The sequence below is a fragment of the Mustela nivalis genome, assembly GCF_964662115.1.
Source record: "Mustela nivalis genome assembly, chromosome: 5".
Taxonomy (NCBI): domain Eukaryota; kingdom Metazoa; phylum Chordata; class Mammalia; order Carnivora; family Mustelidae; genus Mustela; species Mustela nivalis.
In genome coordinates this window covers 64,341,135-64,360,742 of record NC_139024.1, presented here as the reverse complement: position 1 = coordinate 64,360,742, position 19,608 = coordinate 64,341,135, and the positions used below count along the sequence as shown (strand labels likewise).

At 41.8% G+C, this 19,608-nt stretch overlaps 2 protein-coding genes across 8 annotated transcripts in view; both read right to left on the bottom strand.

Annotated features, from left to right (window-relative positions):
* Window positions 1-3,067, bottom strand: part of MAP7 (microtubule associated protein 7) — a 169,746-nt gene extending 166,679 nt beyond the window's left edge. For 4 of the 7 annotated variants that reach the window (XM_082731760.1, XM_082731763.1, XM_082731766.1 and 1 more), the window contains exon 1: window positions 2,804-2,963. In XM_082731760.1, coding sequence (XP_082587886.1) covers window positions 2,804-2,870 — 67 coding nt within the window. In that variant the 5' untranslated portion in view covers window positions 2,871-2,963. Of the gene's footprint in view, window positions 1-2,364; window positions 2,512-2,803 lie in introns of all 7 variants that reach the window. The other 3 variants (XM_082731779.1, XM_082731781.1, XM_082731764.1) reach the window with 2 other exon arrangements.
* Window positions 3,068-8,810: 5,743 nt separating this feature from the next.
* The window catches only part of MAP3K5 (mitogen-activated protein kinase kinase kinase 5), a 198,182-nt gene continuing 187,384 nt past the window's right edge, over window positions 8,811-19,608 (bottom strand). The window contains exons 26-30 of the mRNA XM_082731758.1: window positions 17,939-18,182; window positions 13,056-13,168; window positions 12,013-12,125; window positions 10,292-10,368; window positions 8,811-9,598 (exon numbers count right to left, since the gene is read on the bottom strand). Of these exons, the coding sequence (XP_082587884.1) occupies window positions 9,538-9,598; window positions 10,292-10,368; window positions 12,013-12,125; window positions 13,056-13,168; window positions 17,939-18,182 (608 nt within the window). The 3' untranslated portion in view covers window positions 8,811-9,537. The remainder of the gene's footprint in view (window positions 9,599-10,291; window positions 10,369-12,012; window positions 12,126-13,055; window positions 13,169-17,938; window positions 18,183-19,608) is intronic.

Genomic DNA, 19,608 nt, shown 5'->3' with positions numbered 1-19,608 from the left:
TTCTAACCTAAATTGTCCTAGGACCTAGAGGATATTATGCTAAGTGAAATGTCAGACCAAGAAAGAAAAATACCATACAATTTTGCTCATATGTGGAATCTAAAAAGCAAATGAATAAACAAAAAGCAGAATCAAACCTATAAATATGGAGAAGGAACTGATTGTTGCCAGAGGGGAAAGGGAGTGGGAGATAAAAGCCTCCAGTTATGGAATGAATAAATCATAGGAATAAAAGACACAGCACAGGGAGTATAAGCAATGATACTGTACTAGCACTGCATGGTGACAGATGGTAGCTACACTTGCGGTGAGCACAGCATAATGTATAGAGATGCTGAATCACTGTTCTACACCTGAACCTAATGAAACACTGTGAAGCGATTACAAATTTTAAAAAAATTGTCTTAAAATTACACCAGTTTTTGCACAGGTAAACAAAAAACTAAGAGACACCTAAGAATGACCATTACCTTAAAATAATCTAATTGAAAGAAAGAGAGAAAGAAAATTAATCCCTCAACAAATCACCTCTTGATGGTAAAAGATGTAAGTCCCTACTTCCTCCCTGAACACCCACCTATATACAAACCTGTGATTGTTAAAAAATAATGAACTGCAGCATTTGGATGTGTATGAGGTGAAATATGTCCATAAGAATACAGCACTAACATTGGAGTCCTATATTCAGATATAGATAACATGTTCTAAATATATGGAAAACATTTAAGTTATTAAAATTCAAGGAGTCCTTAGTTGTTCACTCAAAATATTTCGATCTAGATTTTAAAAATCTATTTTTACCTTTCTTCTATTTTTGGTACCTGCTCACATATGCACTTCTGAACACCAAAAACATTAATTTAGAGCTACAAAATATAGGAAAAAGATGTGGGCCAGAAATAAGTTTTACTTAAATCATAAGTACAAGCATTCAAAAGACCATACATAAAATGTGTCTCTTGGAAATCAGAGTTTCTAAGCAAAGGTGTGAAAGAATTTTTTCTATGAAGGAGATGGCAGCCAATTAAGTTCCCCCTTCATAAAAGAAAAGATTTCACTGATAGTCACATGATTTGTGTATTAATTGTTAGAAACATGACCAGTTCATTAGTTAACATGCTCAGACACTGAAATGCTAGTTTGTAGTTCATTTATATCTGAACAAATTGTCCATGTGCAGGTTCTAGAAGACGGTTTTTTCGTTTTGTTGAGCATAAACTGGTGTGAATTAACTTTCTGGAACAATGTTTTTCAGAACCAGTCACTTAGTGGGAGATTAGGTACCAAACCATTTATATTCACAGTAAGGATGCTGCTCTTCAGCTGCCCCCGCTTGGAGAGGGGCCTCCCCGCACCCCCCTCCCAACACCCAGCCCGTCAAGTTCGATAAAGCCACCCCTTTCCCACCCCTAGTCAAAATAACAACGGCCTAATCTTCCAAACACATTAAGACAAAATAAACCACTCTACAGGAAGTAGCATGACTTCAAAGTAAACAAGTTCAAGGCATCTTGTCAGACTTAACCTCAGGTATTTGGCTGAAGAGATTAAGTCATTAGACCTTAGGTATCCAGACTCTCCCTAGCAGAGCAGATATATTTCCAAAAACGGTTACAGGTTTTCTGGAACTTCCGCATTAAAATAAGCATACCATCTAAATCAAAAGGTCTTTGGGTGGGGGGAGGGTGGGTAGGAGAATCAGGAGGTTCTTACGTTTAGGGAAACAATGGTTTCCGATTTTATGTGTGTGTAACCAGAAAACGCAGCGCAACTGGGGAACCTGCAATTTGAATTCTTTTTAAAATAAGAAACTACCTCCCCGTCCTCATCCCTGGTGTGGAAAGGTACCAGAAATAGTTTACCGGTAAGAATTGAAGAAACTAGGAGAGAGGAGGGGATTTGCAAGACAGTTTCTTAAGAAAAAAACTATCACGAGGGGAAACATCGTCCTCCTACAAAACGGGGCTGGGAAGAGAGACTTGGTACTCGCTTGGAGATGTGAGCCCCGGTCCCCGAATGTTAAGGCGGGGGTCGGGGGGGGGCGGTGTTACCACCTGAGCCGACGCTCCCTCCTACCTCGGGTAGGCGCAAGGACTAAAAACATGAACTCAGAGGACCCTTTCAAGTCAACGAATCTACGAGTCCGACGAGCCCGCACGCTCAGGCCCACTGTCCTGCAACCAGCCCTGCAACCACCACCCCCCGCCCCCGCCGCCACCCCACTCCGCGATCTCAGTCCGCCCGGGAAAGGGTCTGAACCCTCGCGCCGGCACTCACTGCGCCACCGGCGCCTGCGACCCCGGCACCGGGTTCGACCGGGGAAGGCGCGAGGGAGCCAGAAACGGATAAGCCTGTCGGTCGCACCTGGCCGAGGATTTTCCGGCTGGTTGTTTGGTTTGGGGGATACGGTTTCCCCATTCAACTGAATTAGAGCCGGGTCGGCAGGTGAGAGGGGAGCGGCCGGCGTTTTCCAGTTCCTCCTCCCGCCCGCGCTCGCTGGCGAGTTTCCACCTGTTGTGGGAAAGTCGAGGTGGAGCGTGAGAGGGGCGACCGGAACTGGGGCCGGCCGGCCGCCCGCGGGACTGGGGCACGGCCGACCCGGGCGGCCGACGCACAGCGGACGGCGGAGGGCGGAGGACAGGCGCGCTCCGAGTCCGGGTGCGCGGCGCGCGGGGCCGGCCGTTCCGGGCCGCGGTCCGGCGGACGAGGGGACCGCCGGTGCCCGGCGCGAGCCCACCCCTCCGGCTCACCGCCCCCGCCTCCCCGCCCGCGGGACCCCCGCCCGCCCCAGCCGTGCAGTCACCTGTTTCGCTTCGCACAGCGCCGTCGCCGCCCCTGTGGCCGTCGCCGCCAGCTCCTAGCTCCGCCATGGTGCTCCGATGACGCGCCCGGAGAGCCGCTCCGCCCTCTTCCCCGGCCTCGTTCCCGCCGGCCCCCCGCCTCCAGGGGCCGCGGCCCAGACAGGTGAGCGCAGTGTGGGGAGGGACAGCGGAGGGCGGAGGGAAGAGGGAGCGCGAGCCGGCCCGCGGGGAGTCGCTGGAGCCCGGCGTGCGGGCGCGCCCCCTCGCGGGCAGGTGCGGCGTGGCAGCCGCTCCGACTGACGCCGCGGGGTGTGGGCTGCGAGAGCGGCGGGCGGAGTCAGGCACCTGGTCGGGAGCTCCTGCCCGCCCCTGAGACCGCTGTGGGCCCCTCGAGGTCTGGAGGTGGGGCGACGACTCTTAGTGCCGCCTGCGAGAGGGCGGTCTGAGAATCAGCCCGAAGGACGCGAGGGCTTCGGGACGCTCTGTTCGCCTCTGAACTCTGAAGCAGCCGGGTCACTTTCGACTTCGCCAGGGCTGGAGTTCAGGGTGACAGCTCCAAGTGCATGATGCCACGTGGGAAGCTGAAGTACACCGCCTGGATTCCACGCTGGGTTCCGGTTTCCATCTGCGTTTTAGGGCGCCATTATCTTTTCAGCAGCTTTTGTATCTGATGAGCCCCGGGGCACACAAGTCAGTGAAACTTCTGCCCAGTGATGTGGCTTCTTATTCTTGCTTTCCGATTAGTAATTACTTGGCGATTTTTGGCTTGCTCAGGAAGACAAGGGGGAAAAGCAATAGTAACAATATATGTATAACAGATTATTAGCTGAGGAGAAACCAATTTCTGACCTTTTTACGCAAATAAGCAAAAAGCAACAAAACGCCGAGGGGGAAAAAGTAGCTTGCATAAATGGAAACATAAGGAACAAAACAGAGCAGCAACCAGTTCCGCCTGGTTACACAGAAATGCGCTCCCACAGTCTCGGTTGGCAGAACATAACCAGGAGGTTCCCAACAATTTAACACCCTTTCAAGGACTTCAGCAGAATCTGTTGCAGGCCCACGAGTGCCTGGGAACAATGTTGGAGTTCTTGTTAAAGTGACAATTCATTCTCACCATCCTTGCATATAAACCGGGCCACTCAGCTCAGGAGTGGACTGTTTTTATTTGGTTTACTTGTTCCCTGGCTGACCTGGTAGGGGTTTTGACTGAGGGGCAATGATGCCATGGTGTATAGTAATGGATTTTTCCCTTAGTGCCATTTCTACAGTGAGTTAGGCAAACTGATCATTTAGCTGTTCGATCTTCCTAAATCACATTCACATCACTCATCTCAGGTGCCTAATCAATAAAAATAAAGTACCAGGTGGGTGGAGGTGGTTGTAGACCTGAGCTTGGGTCTCAGCAAAGACTTTTTTTTTTTTTTTAAGATTTTATTTATTCAACAGAGAGAGAGATCACAAGCAGGCAGAGAGGCAGGCAGAGAGAGTGGGGGGAAGCAGGTTCCCTGCTGAGCAGAGAGCCTGGCTCCATGGGGGGCTTCATGCAGGCCTCCATGCAGGGCTTGATCCCAGGACCCTGAGATCATGACCTGAGCTGAAGGCAGAGGCTTAATCCACTGAGCCACCCAGGCATCCCAAAGACATCTTCTACGACATGAAGTCATCAGTTTGAGACACTCCTGTGAACATCAGAAAGATTCTCTTACTTGAATTTAAAGAGCTGAACTCTGGAAGCACATTGATTTACTACCTACTTCAGTAAGCCAGTGGATTCTTTCTGTGATACATTACCAGCACCCCCCCTCCCAAGTCAAGACTTACTGTTGTTTGTGTGTGTCTTTTGTGGTTTGGTTTGGTTTGGATATGTGCTTATCTCTTCTTGCATTTTTTCGCTAACTTATGTTTTAGTCTGTCACAGGTTACACAAAAATAAGTGCTATAAGAAACACATCAAAATCCTGCACTTAGCTCTGAATTGGCTATGTGTTTCAAACTTAATGCGGTGAGATATTGCATGAAAATGTGGTGGGGGACAACATCTGTTAAATGTCACACACCACCATGTTGCACTTTGTGCTGTACTTAGCACAGAGAAGCCATCTGTCTGGAGTTCCCACACCCATCTCAGAATCTCTCCAAATAATCACGGTTCCCTTTTCCAGGGGGCCTCCTGATGCCATTACCCCTCTGTTCCTGCCTTCTTTGAAAACTCAACCCTCTCTTCTAAAATCATCTCCATTCAGGGCCCCTACCCCAACAAGGACATTCAGGGCTGATTCTGAAAATGTCTTCCCTTGACATCTCACCCTCCCAAATCTATTGTCACACCTTTTGTTCACCAAAGATAATAAATGTGCCTTTTTTTTTTTTAAATCTTTGTTTAACCAGCTTTATTAGTCTTTTTTGCCTGTCTGTAAATAAACTTTCCAGGTCACAAAATCAAATTTACCTGTTATTAATTTTTAATCTTTTGTTCTGCACATCTGATAATTTTCCTCTTGGCTTACCCACTGACCTGGTTTTTCTCATTCTCCTGTGACCAGTTCTTTTGTCTTTGGCTGATTTAAATTCTTCCTTCCTCCCAAACCATCCTCAAACTTTTCCCAAAATTTTAGGCCACGACCTTTCCAGCTCTCATAGCCCTCATTTATTGTCATATCCAACAAGGTGATCAGGAATATATGCCCTTGACCTCTGCCTAACTTCCACCAGTCCAATGCACATTTCTTTTGGAATGCTCTGTATTAGATCATCATGTCAAACAAGCTTCCTTTCAAAGTTGCCTGTTCTCAAATTCTCAAAGCTACTTGCATAGCTTCAACATCTATTCTTTCCTGTCCCTGTCATCACTGCCCAAATCATAGTTCCTCAGTCTTGTCAACTCATGGTTTTAATTCCACCCTCTCAATTCCTACTGCTCTGCTACCGGACTCTCATTCACATCTGAATCAGTCTCTGAACCACTCTGTCCTAGTTCTGTTCTAATTTCTCCACTTCACTGGATTAATCTTCCCTTACACTGCTTGACACCCACCCCTCCCTTGCTCAAAAACCTTTAACAGATTCCCCATTTCTACATTAAATGCCAATACCACTTCCTTCCCTAACCACCATCCCCATCACACCCTGAGCTCTCTCCTATCCCACTTTCCACTTATTTCTAGAACTCCTATTTCTAGCCAAATATGAGTCAAGCTAAAATTTGTGTATGCTCTAATATAAAAGTTGTTCACTTTCTCCAGAACATCTTGCAGATCCCCACTTTCTGCCTTTGTTCTTGGAACTCTATATGCTGATTGACTTCCCCAGTCCTGAGTTGTTGAATTCCTTCTTTCTGATGCCCCAGTTGAGGTCTGCCACCTCAGTACAGCCGGTTCCATGGCCCTGGCTCCCAGCCAGCTTGTCCTCTGAAGCTCTCCAGGGCTTCTGGGTTTGCATTCATCTGGCCTTTAACATAGAGTGGGTGTTATTTGTTTTTGCAAATTTGTCTCTTCAATCTGATATGAATTACTTGTTTTCTCCTTCTCTATAGGGTATCTATGAAGTCTGACCATTGATTATCTTCCTTGTTTACAAATTGCAGATGTTCTTGATGACCTAATGTGTGAGCCTTCTGAACTCGATAGGCATCATGCTTATCTCTTCTGCTGCCACATTGCTTCACACGTAGGCATTCCAGGGGCTTCACAATAATTCCTCATCGCCAAACTGTTCTATGTGATGCCTTAGGAATGAATGAAACAAAATATGCAATGACCGAATTTGGAGAAAAATAAAAATAGGGTTAAAAAGAAACATGAATTCTCCTTTTTCCAGCAAATTCCGGTTTTGTTTCTTATGAGGCTACTTCCACCACCCATGCGTAACTGTTCTGTTACAAATCATCTTTCCAGGCACAGCTCTGAACTTCACTCCTCCAGAACCTCACCCCTCTGGAAAGCTTTTCTTGACCCTCCCACCCCTTAGCAGTCAGATGGAACTGTAGCACTTACTGCTTGTTCTGTTGTTTCTGCTTTGCCTCGATTCCTCCTCTGACAGTGAACTTCAGGGGGCAAGAACTGTGTCTTGTTCCTGCACCACAGTAGGTACCCAGTAAGTATTTCATAAACACTTCTGAATGGAAAGAGGTAACAGTGGCAGGCAGCATCTGATTGCTTACCATCTGCCGAGCATTGCACTAAGCTTCTTATCTGCATGGTTTTATTTAAATCTGACAACAACCCCATGAGGAAGGTACATGATTTCCCCCATTTCAGATGAGGAACCTGAGACCTGGAGAGGTTAATTAATCTGCCCAAGGTCAAAAGGGAAGTGATGGTTTTGCTCCAGGCCTAGGTGTCTAGATTCATGCTACACCAAATGGAAAATGAACACTAACCATCTTACCACCAGCTCTATGGAAAGGGACTCTTTATTTCTCTGTCCAGGTGTCTCTTGAAATAAGAAGATGGGACCTGATACTGTTAAATCATCTGCAGAGCTTTTTTAAAATAGGACCTATGGGCATTACCCCAGACCAATAAACACAGTTTCTCTAAGGTGTTGGCATCTGTATATTTTATTGTTATTATTTTTTTAAAGATTTTACTTATTTATTTGAGAGACAGTATGAGCAGGGGGAAGGGCAGGGGGACAAACAGACCCCCTGTTAAGCAGGGAGCCCCATGCGAGTCTTGATCCCAGGACACTGGGATCATGACCTGAGCTGAAGTCAGATGCTTAACCAACTGAGCAACCCAAGTGCCCTCATTAGTACATTTTAAAAAGTATCCCAGTAATTTTAATGTGAAGCTGGGTTGAGAGTCACTGGTCTAGACTAACACCAAACGCCTTCAAAGTGAAACTTTTAACGGAACTTGGATGATAATGGAATGGCTACTTTTTGTGATTGAGGCCCAATGTTCTGACAAAAAAACCTAATGATGCTGGCCTGGGAATATATTATGAACCATGCAGGGACAGAGGAACCTACAAAGCCCACAAAGATAAGGTAGGAGGAAGATCCCAAGGAAAACCCCATCATTAAAGAATTGGCTGAAGATGGGTAGCTTGATCCTTATGCACAATCTAAAAGAAGCAGCTACCATTAGAACTGGGGAGATGATCTGTGTCTTAATTAAGAACTATCCTGTGTGTTGGGGTGCCTGGGTGGTACAGTCAGTTAAGCAACTGACTCTTGGTTTTGGCTCAAGTTGTGGTCTCCTCCTGCACACGCTCTCTCTCTCTAAAATAAGTAAATAAATCCTTAAAAAAAGAGAATTACGCTGTGTCAGTATGAGTGAAATGACATCTCATTTAATTTATACCTTCCCTCGTTCGAAATATACCCACAGGCTACAAGAAGCAATCATCTGTCCTTGAGATGGGGATGTAAAAAAAGATGCAGCCATGTTGTTCCAAGTATCAAATGAGAAAATAAGGTGCAGTCTAATGCAATACAAGAAATATCAGACCTTGATTTTCACATAGAAATAAAGATGACTCTTATTCTTTCAAAGACTGTTACATATGGGTCAAGTTATGATACATACGTTATATCTGTCTTGCATAACAAGCAAGTTCCTCTGTGTGTTAGAATTTTGTGTTTATCTTATCCATCTATCTAGGAGCTGCAGACTTCACCCTATTAACACGGGCAGGTTTATAAACTATAATATTCAGCTTCAAATAAAAATGTTTCCCTCAAATATGAGAACTAAACAATTAAGGAGACAGAAAATGCAGTGTTCTCCACTGGGATGCTATTTGCAGACCCTTTGAGATATACAGTAGCCACTCAAGATAACTTGTGGCCTTGAGAAAAAACACAGGGACTTTCTTTTACATAAATTCTTTTTTTTTTTTCTTCACCTTCTCTCTTACCACTCAGGTGCCCTGAGGGACAGCCTGCAGATCAATTGTTCTTTGATTACTTGAATAGATTCTATTGAAGAACAAAAGAAACAACTAGAAATTTGACACAGTGGTTCATCTCATTTGCCAAAACAAAATAAGAACTCTTCAGAATTTATCGAACAGTATGTTAAGAGTCTTTACTTTTTAGAGTAAATATGACACAATGGATAGCTTTAGAACAAGCTAACATTACTAGGATTCAGACATGTGCAACTGGTACAGTTCAGTAGTGCATACACGACTCAAATGAACGTACTATGGGCCAGAAACTTAAGTTACAAAATAGAGTCAATATTACAATTAATACAGATCAGTAAGTAAAAACCGCTGCTTCTCAGATTCTGCACACTTTAAAAAAAAAAGCCAAACAAACATAACCTTTACACAATAACCGAAATTATGCATTTCTACTCTGAGTATCCTACACACACACAGAAGTCTAAAAAGTTATGGTCACATTTTGGTTTTGTTCCAGTGATGCACAATCACATGAAATGTTCTATCCGTTTTGTGTAAAAGAGACATATGGCCGAAGTGCAACAGCTGCTAAGTTAAAAATATTTCCATAAAAATGTTTAGACGAAAATAATCCCAAGCATCCTGATGTTTAGGATTATTTTTGAGAGTCCTTACAAAGAGTCCTTATGAACAGTAGAAATAGAAGCAGTTAGGAAATTTCAGTGTATTTTGTCTTTTTTTTTTTTTTCTTTTAACACAAGTAAACAAATACTGGATTTAAAGTGCAGCTTCTTTCTCCTCTCCCTTAGATTCTCCCTCCCCTGCGAAGACCAGTTCTGTTAGACTCTCCACGGGAGGCTGGACACAAACAGAGCCACAGTCAAGTCTGTGTATCTCGAAAGTCGGTGATGGCCTTCCACAGCGCGCAGAGCATACCTCCCCTGTTTAAGACACAAGAACACGGGGAAGAGAATACCTCATTTGAAACACTGCTCTTGACATATACAAGTGACCTTCGCCTGGCGCCGCTCTGATCAGAACACGGAGATCCCAAAGTCTTATCGGTCCTCATGTAATTCTTTCTGTGTTTTGTCATTATCCCTCCCTGCCTTTCCTTTCCATTCCCCCAGACTACCAGTTCCCAAAGCATCATTTCAGGTTTTCAGCACATTTGAAATGGGTCTTTACAGAATTCTGTGTGAGTCACTCATGCATGTGCTTGGCCTGATAGAGAAAACTATGATAAGAAACTATATCACATTATACATGTTAAAGGATGGCAAATGGGAACCTGTCCTATTATTTCTAATAATTATGGTATAATCATGAACTAAATGAGAGCAGTTGCTTAAGGCAGCTTAAAAATAACTGCATAACCTCAGTCTACTTTATTATCAAGAGATTCTTTGAGTTGATTTGCATTTACTAATATAGAAATTTTGGTTATAAGAGTACCCAGTAATAGCCTGGGGAAACAAACTCCGTTTACGCAGAGCAAATGTGAACCACAGAATGGGCCCCAGGACTGCTGAGATGGTAAGGGCTGGGGAGGGGCCCAGCCAGGGCAGGAGCCCAGACTTCTCAGCCCAGCGCTCTTTCCACCAAGAAAAAGGGACATAAAGAAAGAGTGGTACCTTAGTCTGAGGCATTTTAAATCATCACGTGTAACATAGTAGAGAACATCCTCTAGTGAATAATCCTCAGCCAAAAACTGTGGAGAAAGTAAAACATGCACATTTTATATACACCTTTAATAAATAGTAAGCTCTATTCACAATATAAATGGCAATAATTTAAAAATGAATCTAAAAGGAAATCTACTAAAAACAATCTTCTGAGTGATTAGGAAAAAGTCCCCCCATTACAAAACAAAGAATACATCCATATGACTTCCAAATGCATAAAGATCACAAGCAACATAATTTCTGAATGGCCTTCTAATGAACAGATAAAACTCATTTGTAATTACATCTGCTGTTTGTAAGATAACGTTTGTATATTTTTTTAACTTATTGAAATTCAATTAGTTAACATAGAACGTATCATTAGTGTCAGATGTAGAGCTCCGTAATTCATCAGTTGCATTTAACACCTAGTGCTTATCACAAAACGTGCCCATCACCCAATTACCTCATCCGCTCCCCCATAATGTTTATATTTGAGAGGTTTTTTGCTGTGTAGCTTTATTTTTCTCAAGTGGATAAAAAGTGTTCCTGAAAAGGTATTGTTTACACTTAATTTCTGAATTTGTTTTTCACAGCTGATAAAAGGTATTTTTAAAATAATAACTATAAAATCAGAGTCCTGAATTTAAACTGAAGCTTTAATTTTAAATAAAAAAATCAATTTTTTATTGGATCATCAATTACTACTCTTTAATTGTGACTTGAGTCTTAGTTTGAGAAATAAATATTTCAGAGAACTTGAATGGACACATCATTCTCCATAAGCAAGAGAGTGGTTTAGGTAGCAGTAACTTGTTCAAAGCAGATTTCTAAGGAAACCCTAAATTCTATTTAGTAGCCCAATGAATTATCAAGTAAAGAGGAAAAAACCTTTATTCTTTGTTATTTAAAAAATTTAAACATAAATCTAAAATTAATGTAATATTGTATTGGGGCCCTTTCTATAAAATAATAAAAAATATAACCTCTTCTTGTGTGTATGTGTGTATACATGTATGTAATCTTCAAACATAAGTGCTACTCCTCCCGCCAATTTCCCAAAGTCTGTAAGGAGCAGAGAGGAATTAGGTCATTATAGATCTAGAAAGTGTTCCTGACACAAGTTGACTAACTAGGTCTATTTTATTAAATATTAATAAATAGCCACTGCCCAGTAGAGTCTAATAATGTTGTGAGAGAACTAAAGAGTTAAATAAAAGAGAGAATTAGAAACTTTACAATTTTTGGTTTTGTCTTGGTTTTTCCACTCTTCCTTATTTTCAGTTCAAAAATATAAAAACTCCTTAGAGGAGTCCTGGACCACAGAACTTTTGCCTGCTTCACTTTTTTGCATATACAGCATCCCAGCCCCCGAATGATTTTTCCCTCCTTACCTGCCCCTCCCCCATATACATACAGATGGCATGGTTTATTCCTACATATGCCTTTAGACTCCAGCTCATTCACCGACCTCTTCCAGGTGTCCCCAAACACCTGATAACCTCTCCTTCATAGAGCTTATCAGGGTATCATTACACTTTATCTGTGGAATTATTTGATGACCACCTGCAGGCCCTAGTCTGCAGGCTGCAGGAGGGCTCACCAGTGTATAAGCCCCATGCCTCACACACTGTAGGCACTCAACATTATGGAGTGAAAGAAAAGCTGGTCCCACGGATAGTTTTCTTTACCCGACTTATAGTGTCTTCATCAGCTCCCTTATCTCTCAGCCACTCAGTAAGCTCAGACTCTTCAGTATTTGTGCCAGGAGAATCCCGGGGGCATACGGACAATCCAGGAATATCTGGGGAGGGAGGGACATTCTTAGCTTCTCTTCACAGAGGCCATCTGGGACCCTCCGAGGCCACAGACATTTATTAATATTTTAAAAGATTTTGCTCTATCAGAAAATAACAAACAATTGAGATTGGCAGTATAAATATAAACAAAATGCTTAAAGACTACTAATAAATGGAGGGGCAGAAGTAATAATGTAATGATATCCCCACCTCATACTTTTATATCAAATCTATAGTTGCTCTGAATTCAAAGAAATATAGTTTCTTTCAAACAATTCTATAGTTTCACCAAAATCATACTGTGGGTTTTTCATGTGACAAACATGAGCATAATTAGCAGAAAACCATATAATCATATAATAATCTCTTTTTCCACTATTTGCAATAAAATAGAAAAAACCCTGAATATAAAGAATACAAATGCAAAAATGACCAAAAATAGTCTTTTATTGTAGTAATTTCATTTGAAAATTAAAATAAAGACCAAAAAAGTGTTAGAGCCATATTCGCCTCAAATAATCTCAAGAAAAAATGACCATGAATCATCTTATATGAAATCAAGTTATATTTTGCTGCTACTAAAAAATGGATATTTCTTTTTTTAAAGATATTATTTTTACTTATTTATTTGAGAGAGAGCACATGAGAGGGAAGAGATCAGACTGAGAAGCAGACTCCCTGCTGAGCAGGGAGGCCCATGAAGAACTCAATCCCAGGACTCCAGGATCATGACCTAAGCCAAAGGCAGTCGCCCAACAAACTGAGCCACATAGGCACCCAAGAATTGGATATTTCTTAAAAGCAATTTATGCTTGTAGTCATGGTACAAGTGATGGGTGTCAATTAAGCCATGAAATAAAACTTTCCATTAGCTTTCTCCCCTTTCTGTGGCAGCCTCATTTAATAGTATCACTTAAAAAGTTTCTGCTATTCACCTATTGGTTGGGACTTAAGCTTCAGGTGTTTAATTTCTTGGTCTTTTTCTTCAATAGCTTGAAGAAGGAGTGCTTGTAATTCTTTTTCTTTCCGAACCAATTCTTCCAGTAATCTGTAGAAGAAAATTATATTGGTTGACAGGATAATAAAGCTGGAGCAGCTGGAGTGACCTTCTAGATCTGAACTTCTCAAGTTACAGGGAACACAGACATCCCTGGGATTTTATTGAAATGCAGACTCTCATCCAGTAATTTTGTTGATAAGTTTGAGATTCTACCTTCCTTTTTTTTTTTTTTTAAAGTATATTATTTATTTATTTTTTTAGTTATCTCTATACCCAATGTGGTGTTCGGACTCACAACCCAGAGTCACACACTCTTCCAACTGAGCCAGTCAGGCGCCCCATGATTCTGAATTTCTAATGAGCTCCTCCAGGTGATACTCATGTTGCTGGTCCACAGACACCCCCCCTCCGCCCCATGTTGAGTAGCAAAACACTTGAAGACTTATACTTCCAGACAAGAATTCAAAACTACCACCTCAATTATCTGCTCAAATCTTCAGAGATATTTTGTTTCTTTTTATCACTGTAAATGGCAAATAAATAAAGTAAAATAAAATATATGATATTAACAAAGCTATATTTTACATGTGTGACTCTTCATCGAAAAAGTTGATGATATGATATAATAATCAATGCAAAGCAGAAAGGCAATCATTTTTTTTTTAACTGAAAATTTGATAGGTGAGGTCCCCTATAGTACTCAGTAAACGGTAATGGTTTTTGCTAGGATTGTTGAGGATGTTACTATTATTCCTCTCCCTTCTAAGAGGACTGGTGAAGTGAGTAAAAGGATAGCTGCATTCCTGGTACATTCAGTTCTTTGTTGGCATGTTCTGTATTCTTCAAAGAAACAAAAAGAAACTAACATATCATTTATATCAGAATTCTCATTCATGAAAGATTCACTATGCAACTAAGAGCCAAGTGGTGTCCTACTCACCATTTCTAACACTACTCTCTGAAAAAAATATTTCCAAATAGAAAGGGAGATGCTCTGATTTTTATAGAAAATGATCATTGGGTAACTTGGATTCAGAATTTAAAGTTAAGGTACAGAATTATTCATAAGATCATCAGGAAAAATTGTTGCATGCCCTGCAGTTCTTAGCCAACTGTATTTGTTTCATTTTTTCAGTGTGGATAGATTTAACTTGGGACCAGATTTCATTCCAAAAGTTTGTTTCTGTTTCAGTTGGCATGTTTGAAGGCAGCACAGGCCCAAATGAAAGATAGCCCTGGGCTTGAACCTTAGTTCAGCCCCACACTTCCTGTGTTAACTTCGACAAATCACTTAACACTTTTAGCCTTCAATTTTCTCATCTATGGAAAGGAAAAGTAAAACTTCCCAAAAGAATGACTGTGAATGTTCAATGAGACAGCTATAGCTAACATGCCAAGGACAGTGCCAGACCATCAGGGAAGGCCATCCTGTCCCCAGCCACAGATTTGGGCCCAGGGCTCAGGAGGCTGCTCCTTTCCCACAGGGCAGAGATGGGGAGCCCTTAGGAGAAAGGGCTGTGTAGAGTGGGTAGTAGAAGCAGGACAAAAAGGAAGACTCTTGAGAGGCAGCCAGAGAAGGTGGTTTGAGAAAGATTATTTAAAGATAAGCAGAGTTAAGCAGCACACAATCTGGTGGATTGAGCTGCAGGAACTGAGGGCCAGAGGAAACTAGAAGATCAAAGGAGATGTTTATCACTCTAGCAAGAATGATATTCCAGGAAATGGACAGCAAGCTCAGCATGAATTTTTAAGTTGGTAATTTCTCGGTCTAGTATGTATTTTTGTCTTCCTTGATGATTTACATGTATGGAATATTTATTATTTTTTTCAAAGAACACAGTGACTTTTTCTAGAACTTAACCTATGTGTATCTAGACGACATATTTTCTTTTTATCTTTAAAAGCCAGACTTATCCTTAGAAGCAAAGCTCTGACAGGCCACTTCATTTGTCCCAAATCAAGCTCTCAAAAATTATTTATGTACCCAGTCCAAAATGAAAAATAAAGTTCAGCTTTATTTTTACGTTGTCTTGCAGTTAAGAGGGAAGTTCTTCAAAATTAAGGTAATTGCCTGCCTCTCTTTTCCAGAAAAATTTGGCAAGCATCTGCTCTGACGTCAATTTTTTTAACTTAGGTGAGTGGAGGTAGGTAATTCTGGAATCGTTTGATAGATAAGCAGTCAGCTCTGCGAGAGTTAGATTTTTAGCTAACTCTATTACTATCCTCCAGTACTGTCTCAACCACTGGTGTGAGGTGAATTATTTCCAGAACATGTTATGTAAACATACCCGGAAATAAAAGTAAAACATACATTCTAAAGCCACCATGTTATTTTCTCTATCTGGTATTCTTATTGGTGATCTAATAATCAAGAGCTGGATAAACCTGATTGACCTTCATCAGTGATTACCTAAACACAAGCTTAAGATTTCTAACAGGAGAGCTACAGCCTTCTGAAAAACATACTAACATTTCCTTTAAGTTTATTTTGCAATGTATGAACTTTAAAAAAAAAAAAGATTTATTTATTTATTTTAGAGAGCAAGAGGGGGAGAGAGAGAATATGAGTGGGGAGAGGGGCACAGGGAGAGAACCTTCAAGCCGACTCCCCGCTGAGCAGGGGGTCTGACGGGGAGCTGGATCTCGGGACCCGGAGATCATGACCTGAGCTGAAACCCAGAGTGGGACACTCAACTGACTGAACTACCCAGGCGGTCCCTGCAATGTATGAATTTCTGTATATCAAGTAATAACTGAAAGTGATACGGACATGATTCGCCTCTCATTTCCGTTGCTTAGTACCAGTACTAAGGCAGCTGCCCTTTTCTAACATCTCGCCATGAGGTGAGTGCTGTGCCTCGCCTCCCTTCTCTGGGGGCGTCAGGGAGGAGCTGTGGAAGATATTACTAGAAACAGAAAAAGGAGGCTCATAATCCCGTAGACGTCACAGATATAAGGGTAAATATGTAGAGAAAAAACACACGAATGTGGGCTGTTGTGAAACATACAGGAACACAATAAAGAAACACAGCCAGTCGAAGCCCTTCCAACAGTGATGTGGGAAGCAGGCCCTCGGCCCGCGGCTGCGCAGAAGAGCAGCCCTCCTGGCCTGCAGAGGGCGCAAGCGCGGCAGAGGGCGGGACAGCATGGAAATGGGGCTAACTCCAATGGTCTAAGGGGAAAAGGGAGAGGCTGCAGGCAGCAAAGCAGGTTCTATTGACACAAGCCAGGGTCTATAGACAGAAGGTTTGAAGGCCAGAGAAACAAATATACCAGCTCATTGGTAAATAAAGTAGCTTTATTGCCTTTTATAAATCTGACCACGGAGGAGGAGGAGTTGGCGACAAAACCAAATCGAGTGAACATTCATCCTCCAGAGATCAGAGAGGGGTATAAAAAACAACTCCATCTAGAGCTGGGTGACAGTAAACTAAAAAACAACTAAAGTTAATACCTACTACCAAGGTTGGTGTATTGCTTGAGAAGAGGAGGCAATGAGGATTTCCATGGAAGTCTCAGAGGAGGAAAGACACAAAGTCTTCCACTAAGTAGTAGAGACGCCAACTAAGAGCTGGTTTTACCAGGACAAGATTAGGATCTGAAAGTCCAAAAGCCATTTTCCCCTTACTCAGGAAGATTTCTTTATGCAAAAGGAAGATGATATGAATGGATTTACTCAATCATGCAAACAAAATTCATGTCTCTGAATATAAGATGAACTTTGTACTACTTGTACTAAGCTTGGTATTCAAGCTTAACTTTAAAAACTTAAACTTATGACAAGAAGTAAAATATGTTCTATCTGCCTGATGAGCAAGATTTTTAAGTAAATATTTGCACAAGTGGTATTGATTCACTCCAAAAAAAAAAAAAAAAAAAAGGTTTTCACTATAAGCCCAGAGTTGTAAAGTCAGTTGATCACATGTCAACTGCAGCCAGCACAGGAAGCTATAAATCATAGACTCAGAACCTGAATTGTGCCAACATCTGTAAAGAACAGGAAATATTTACTCTTCACTTAATAACCTGATCATGTGGATTTTATGTCACCAAATTCTCAAAGGAAAATTAAAGTCCAGATATGACAGAACATATTCAAAATAAAATAGGATCATAAATGCAGTCAACTTATCATCCTTTCAAGGTTTTTGTTTGTTTGTTTATTTAAGAAAAGTAAAGCTTTAGCATCACTAAGTTTACTCTCAAGAGCAGAGATCTTCCTCTTCTAAGAGAACTTGATATTCCAAATCACAGGCTTTTAAGAACATGGATTTTCTGTCTTTCTTTCATCCTAGCTGTTTTCTGGGATGGTACACACTGCTCTGAGTCTGTGTCCAAGACAGTCTCTGAAGTTACAGCTACTTCAAAAATCTCACTGTACTTGGAGAAAAAGCAGGGATCAAAGAATGCTGCCAAACAAGGCTTGATTTTGTAGAAACAGAAAATGATTTTGACTAAAGAGACTAAGACAAATCTCTCTTGTTTGATAAAGAAAGATATCAAACCAAGTTTATGTGAATAGGATAAAGTGATGAAACATTTTGTATTCTCTGTATCAAACTTTATTATTATTATTGAAGGTCGGGGGAGAGCGAGAGGCAGAGGAAGAGAGAAAATCTTAAGCAGGTTCCATGCTCAGTGTGCTGGACCTCACCACTCTGGGATCGTGACCTGAGCCAAAATCAAGAGTTGGATGCTTAACTGACTGAGCCACCCAGGTGCCCCATCTGTGGACCAAACTTTAAAAGAGACCCCAAACACATGCACTTATGTAAAAGTAAAGTAAAGAAAGCCCATCCATGTCAGAATAGGACTTACCTATTAGTTTCTATTTTCATCCTTCCAAGTTGCACATTGAGGGACCGGTGGGCATTTTGGGAGTCGTGGGATACAGTAGAACTGAGCGTGCTCACCCCTGAGGTAGCTACAGCATCTTCAATGACAGCATGAGGTCTTCGGATAGTTTGGTTCGAAGGCCGTTCCTCATGGTCATCTTCTGCCTCCAAGTCTTCTTGATCAGCGGTATCGCTCTCAGATGCGAGGCTAAAGTGTGGCCTCAGTTCTGTGAGGCATAACATTAACAACAGTGTTAATAAAATATGACTGACTGCTTTAATTTCTTCTGACATCCCTGCTATTAGTAAGATATGTATTCCAAACTGGTTTTCCAAATGTAGGCATAGATTTCTGGGCACTAGTTTACAGTTTTTCTTCCAGTGAATCTAAAAATTCACAGGCTCTCTTGACTCAGAATGACCTAATTCAAACAAGAGGAAAATGGCCACACCACACAGAAGACATGGGAAAGAGTGCCCGGGTGCTCAGTTGATTAAACGTCTACTTGGCTCAGGTTGTGATCCCAGAGTCCTGGGATTGGGCCCCATGTCAGTCTCCCTGCTCACTGGGGAGTTTGCTTCTCTCTCTCTGCCTCTCTCTTTCTCTCTCAAGTCAAAATAAAATAAAAAAGATATGTGGGGGGGATGCCTGGGGGCTCAGTGGGTTAAGCAATGGCCTTGGGCTTAGGTCATGATCTCAGGGGCTTGGGATCAAGCCCTGCATCAGGCTCCTTGATCAGCAGGAAGCCTGCTTTTCCCTTTGCCTGCTGCTCCCGCTGCTTGTGCTCTGCTCTCTCTCTCTCTCTCTGAAAAATTAAGGGGGGGAAAAAAAGATATGTGGGAAAATGCTAAAATCAGAAAGGCAATTATGTAAAAACCTCTTAATGTAAACATTTGTTTATACAAGTAAAATTCATTTTTTAATATTATATAATATCAGGCAACCATTAACTCACTTAGAATGAGGAAAATGAGATATAGTGAGATTACCTAAATAAAAGAAAATTCACAGAATACTTTTTGCCTGTAATGGTCAAAGTGTAAGGGGATGGAGGAGGTCCTGAAAATGCCACATGTGCTTATATTTACTCTAATAGGACTGTTTTTGACTACTGGATTCTTAGTGTGAGTCCTTCTCTACCCTGTTGACTAATCACTGAAATTAACAGTGCAAATGTTATAAGTCTCCAACTTAAATATGTTGCATGAGTTCATCTGCATGTCACTTAACAACTTGGATGATATCTTCCCAGAGAAAACAATACTATAAATTGTGATTATGGTATCAAAATGAACTAGGAAAAGGAATTACACTCATAAACTAAGTGAAGTCAGGGTAGCAGAAATACTGGATCTTGACTCCATATGCTATGACACACGATGAAAACCATGGAGAGTCTCTGTCCAAGAAAGGCACAGTCACACAACATTTTGCCTTGATATCCTGAGGGCTCACAGACTCCCTGAAGCTTGTTCAGAGAGTCCATGAACCCACAGGTTAAGAGCCCCTGAGTGGGGAGATGGCTCCAGGGATAGTGATAGAAGACCCAATCACACCCCCAATCTAGCCAGGGCATGGCAACGAAAGGCTGACTAATTAACAAATTCTCTTTTCTTTCCTCACCTTACTAGATCTGTGTATGGTATTTTCCT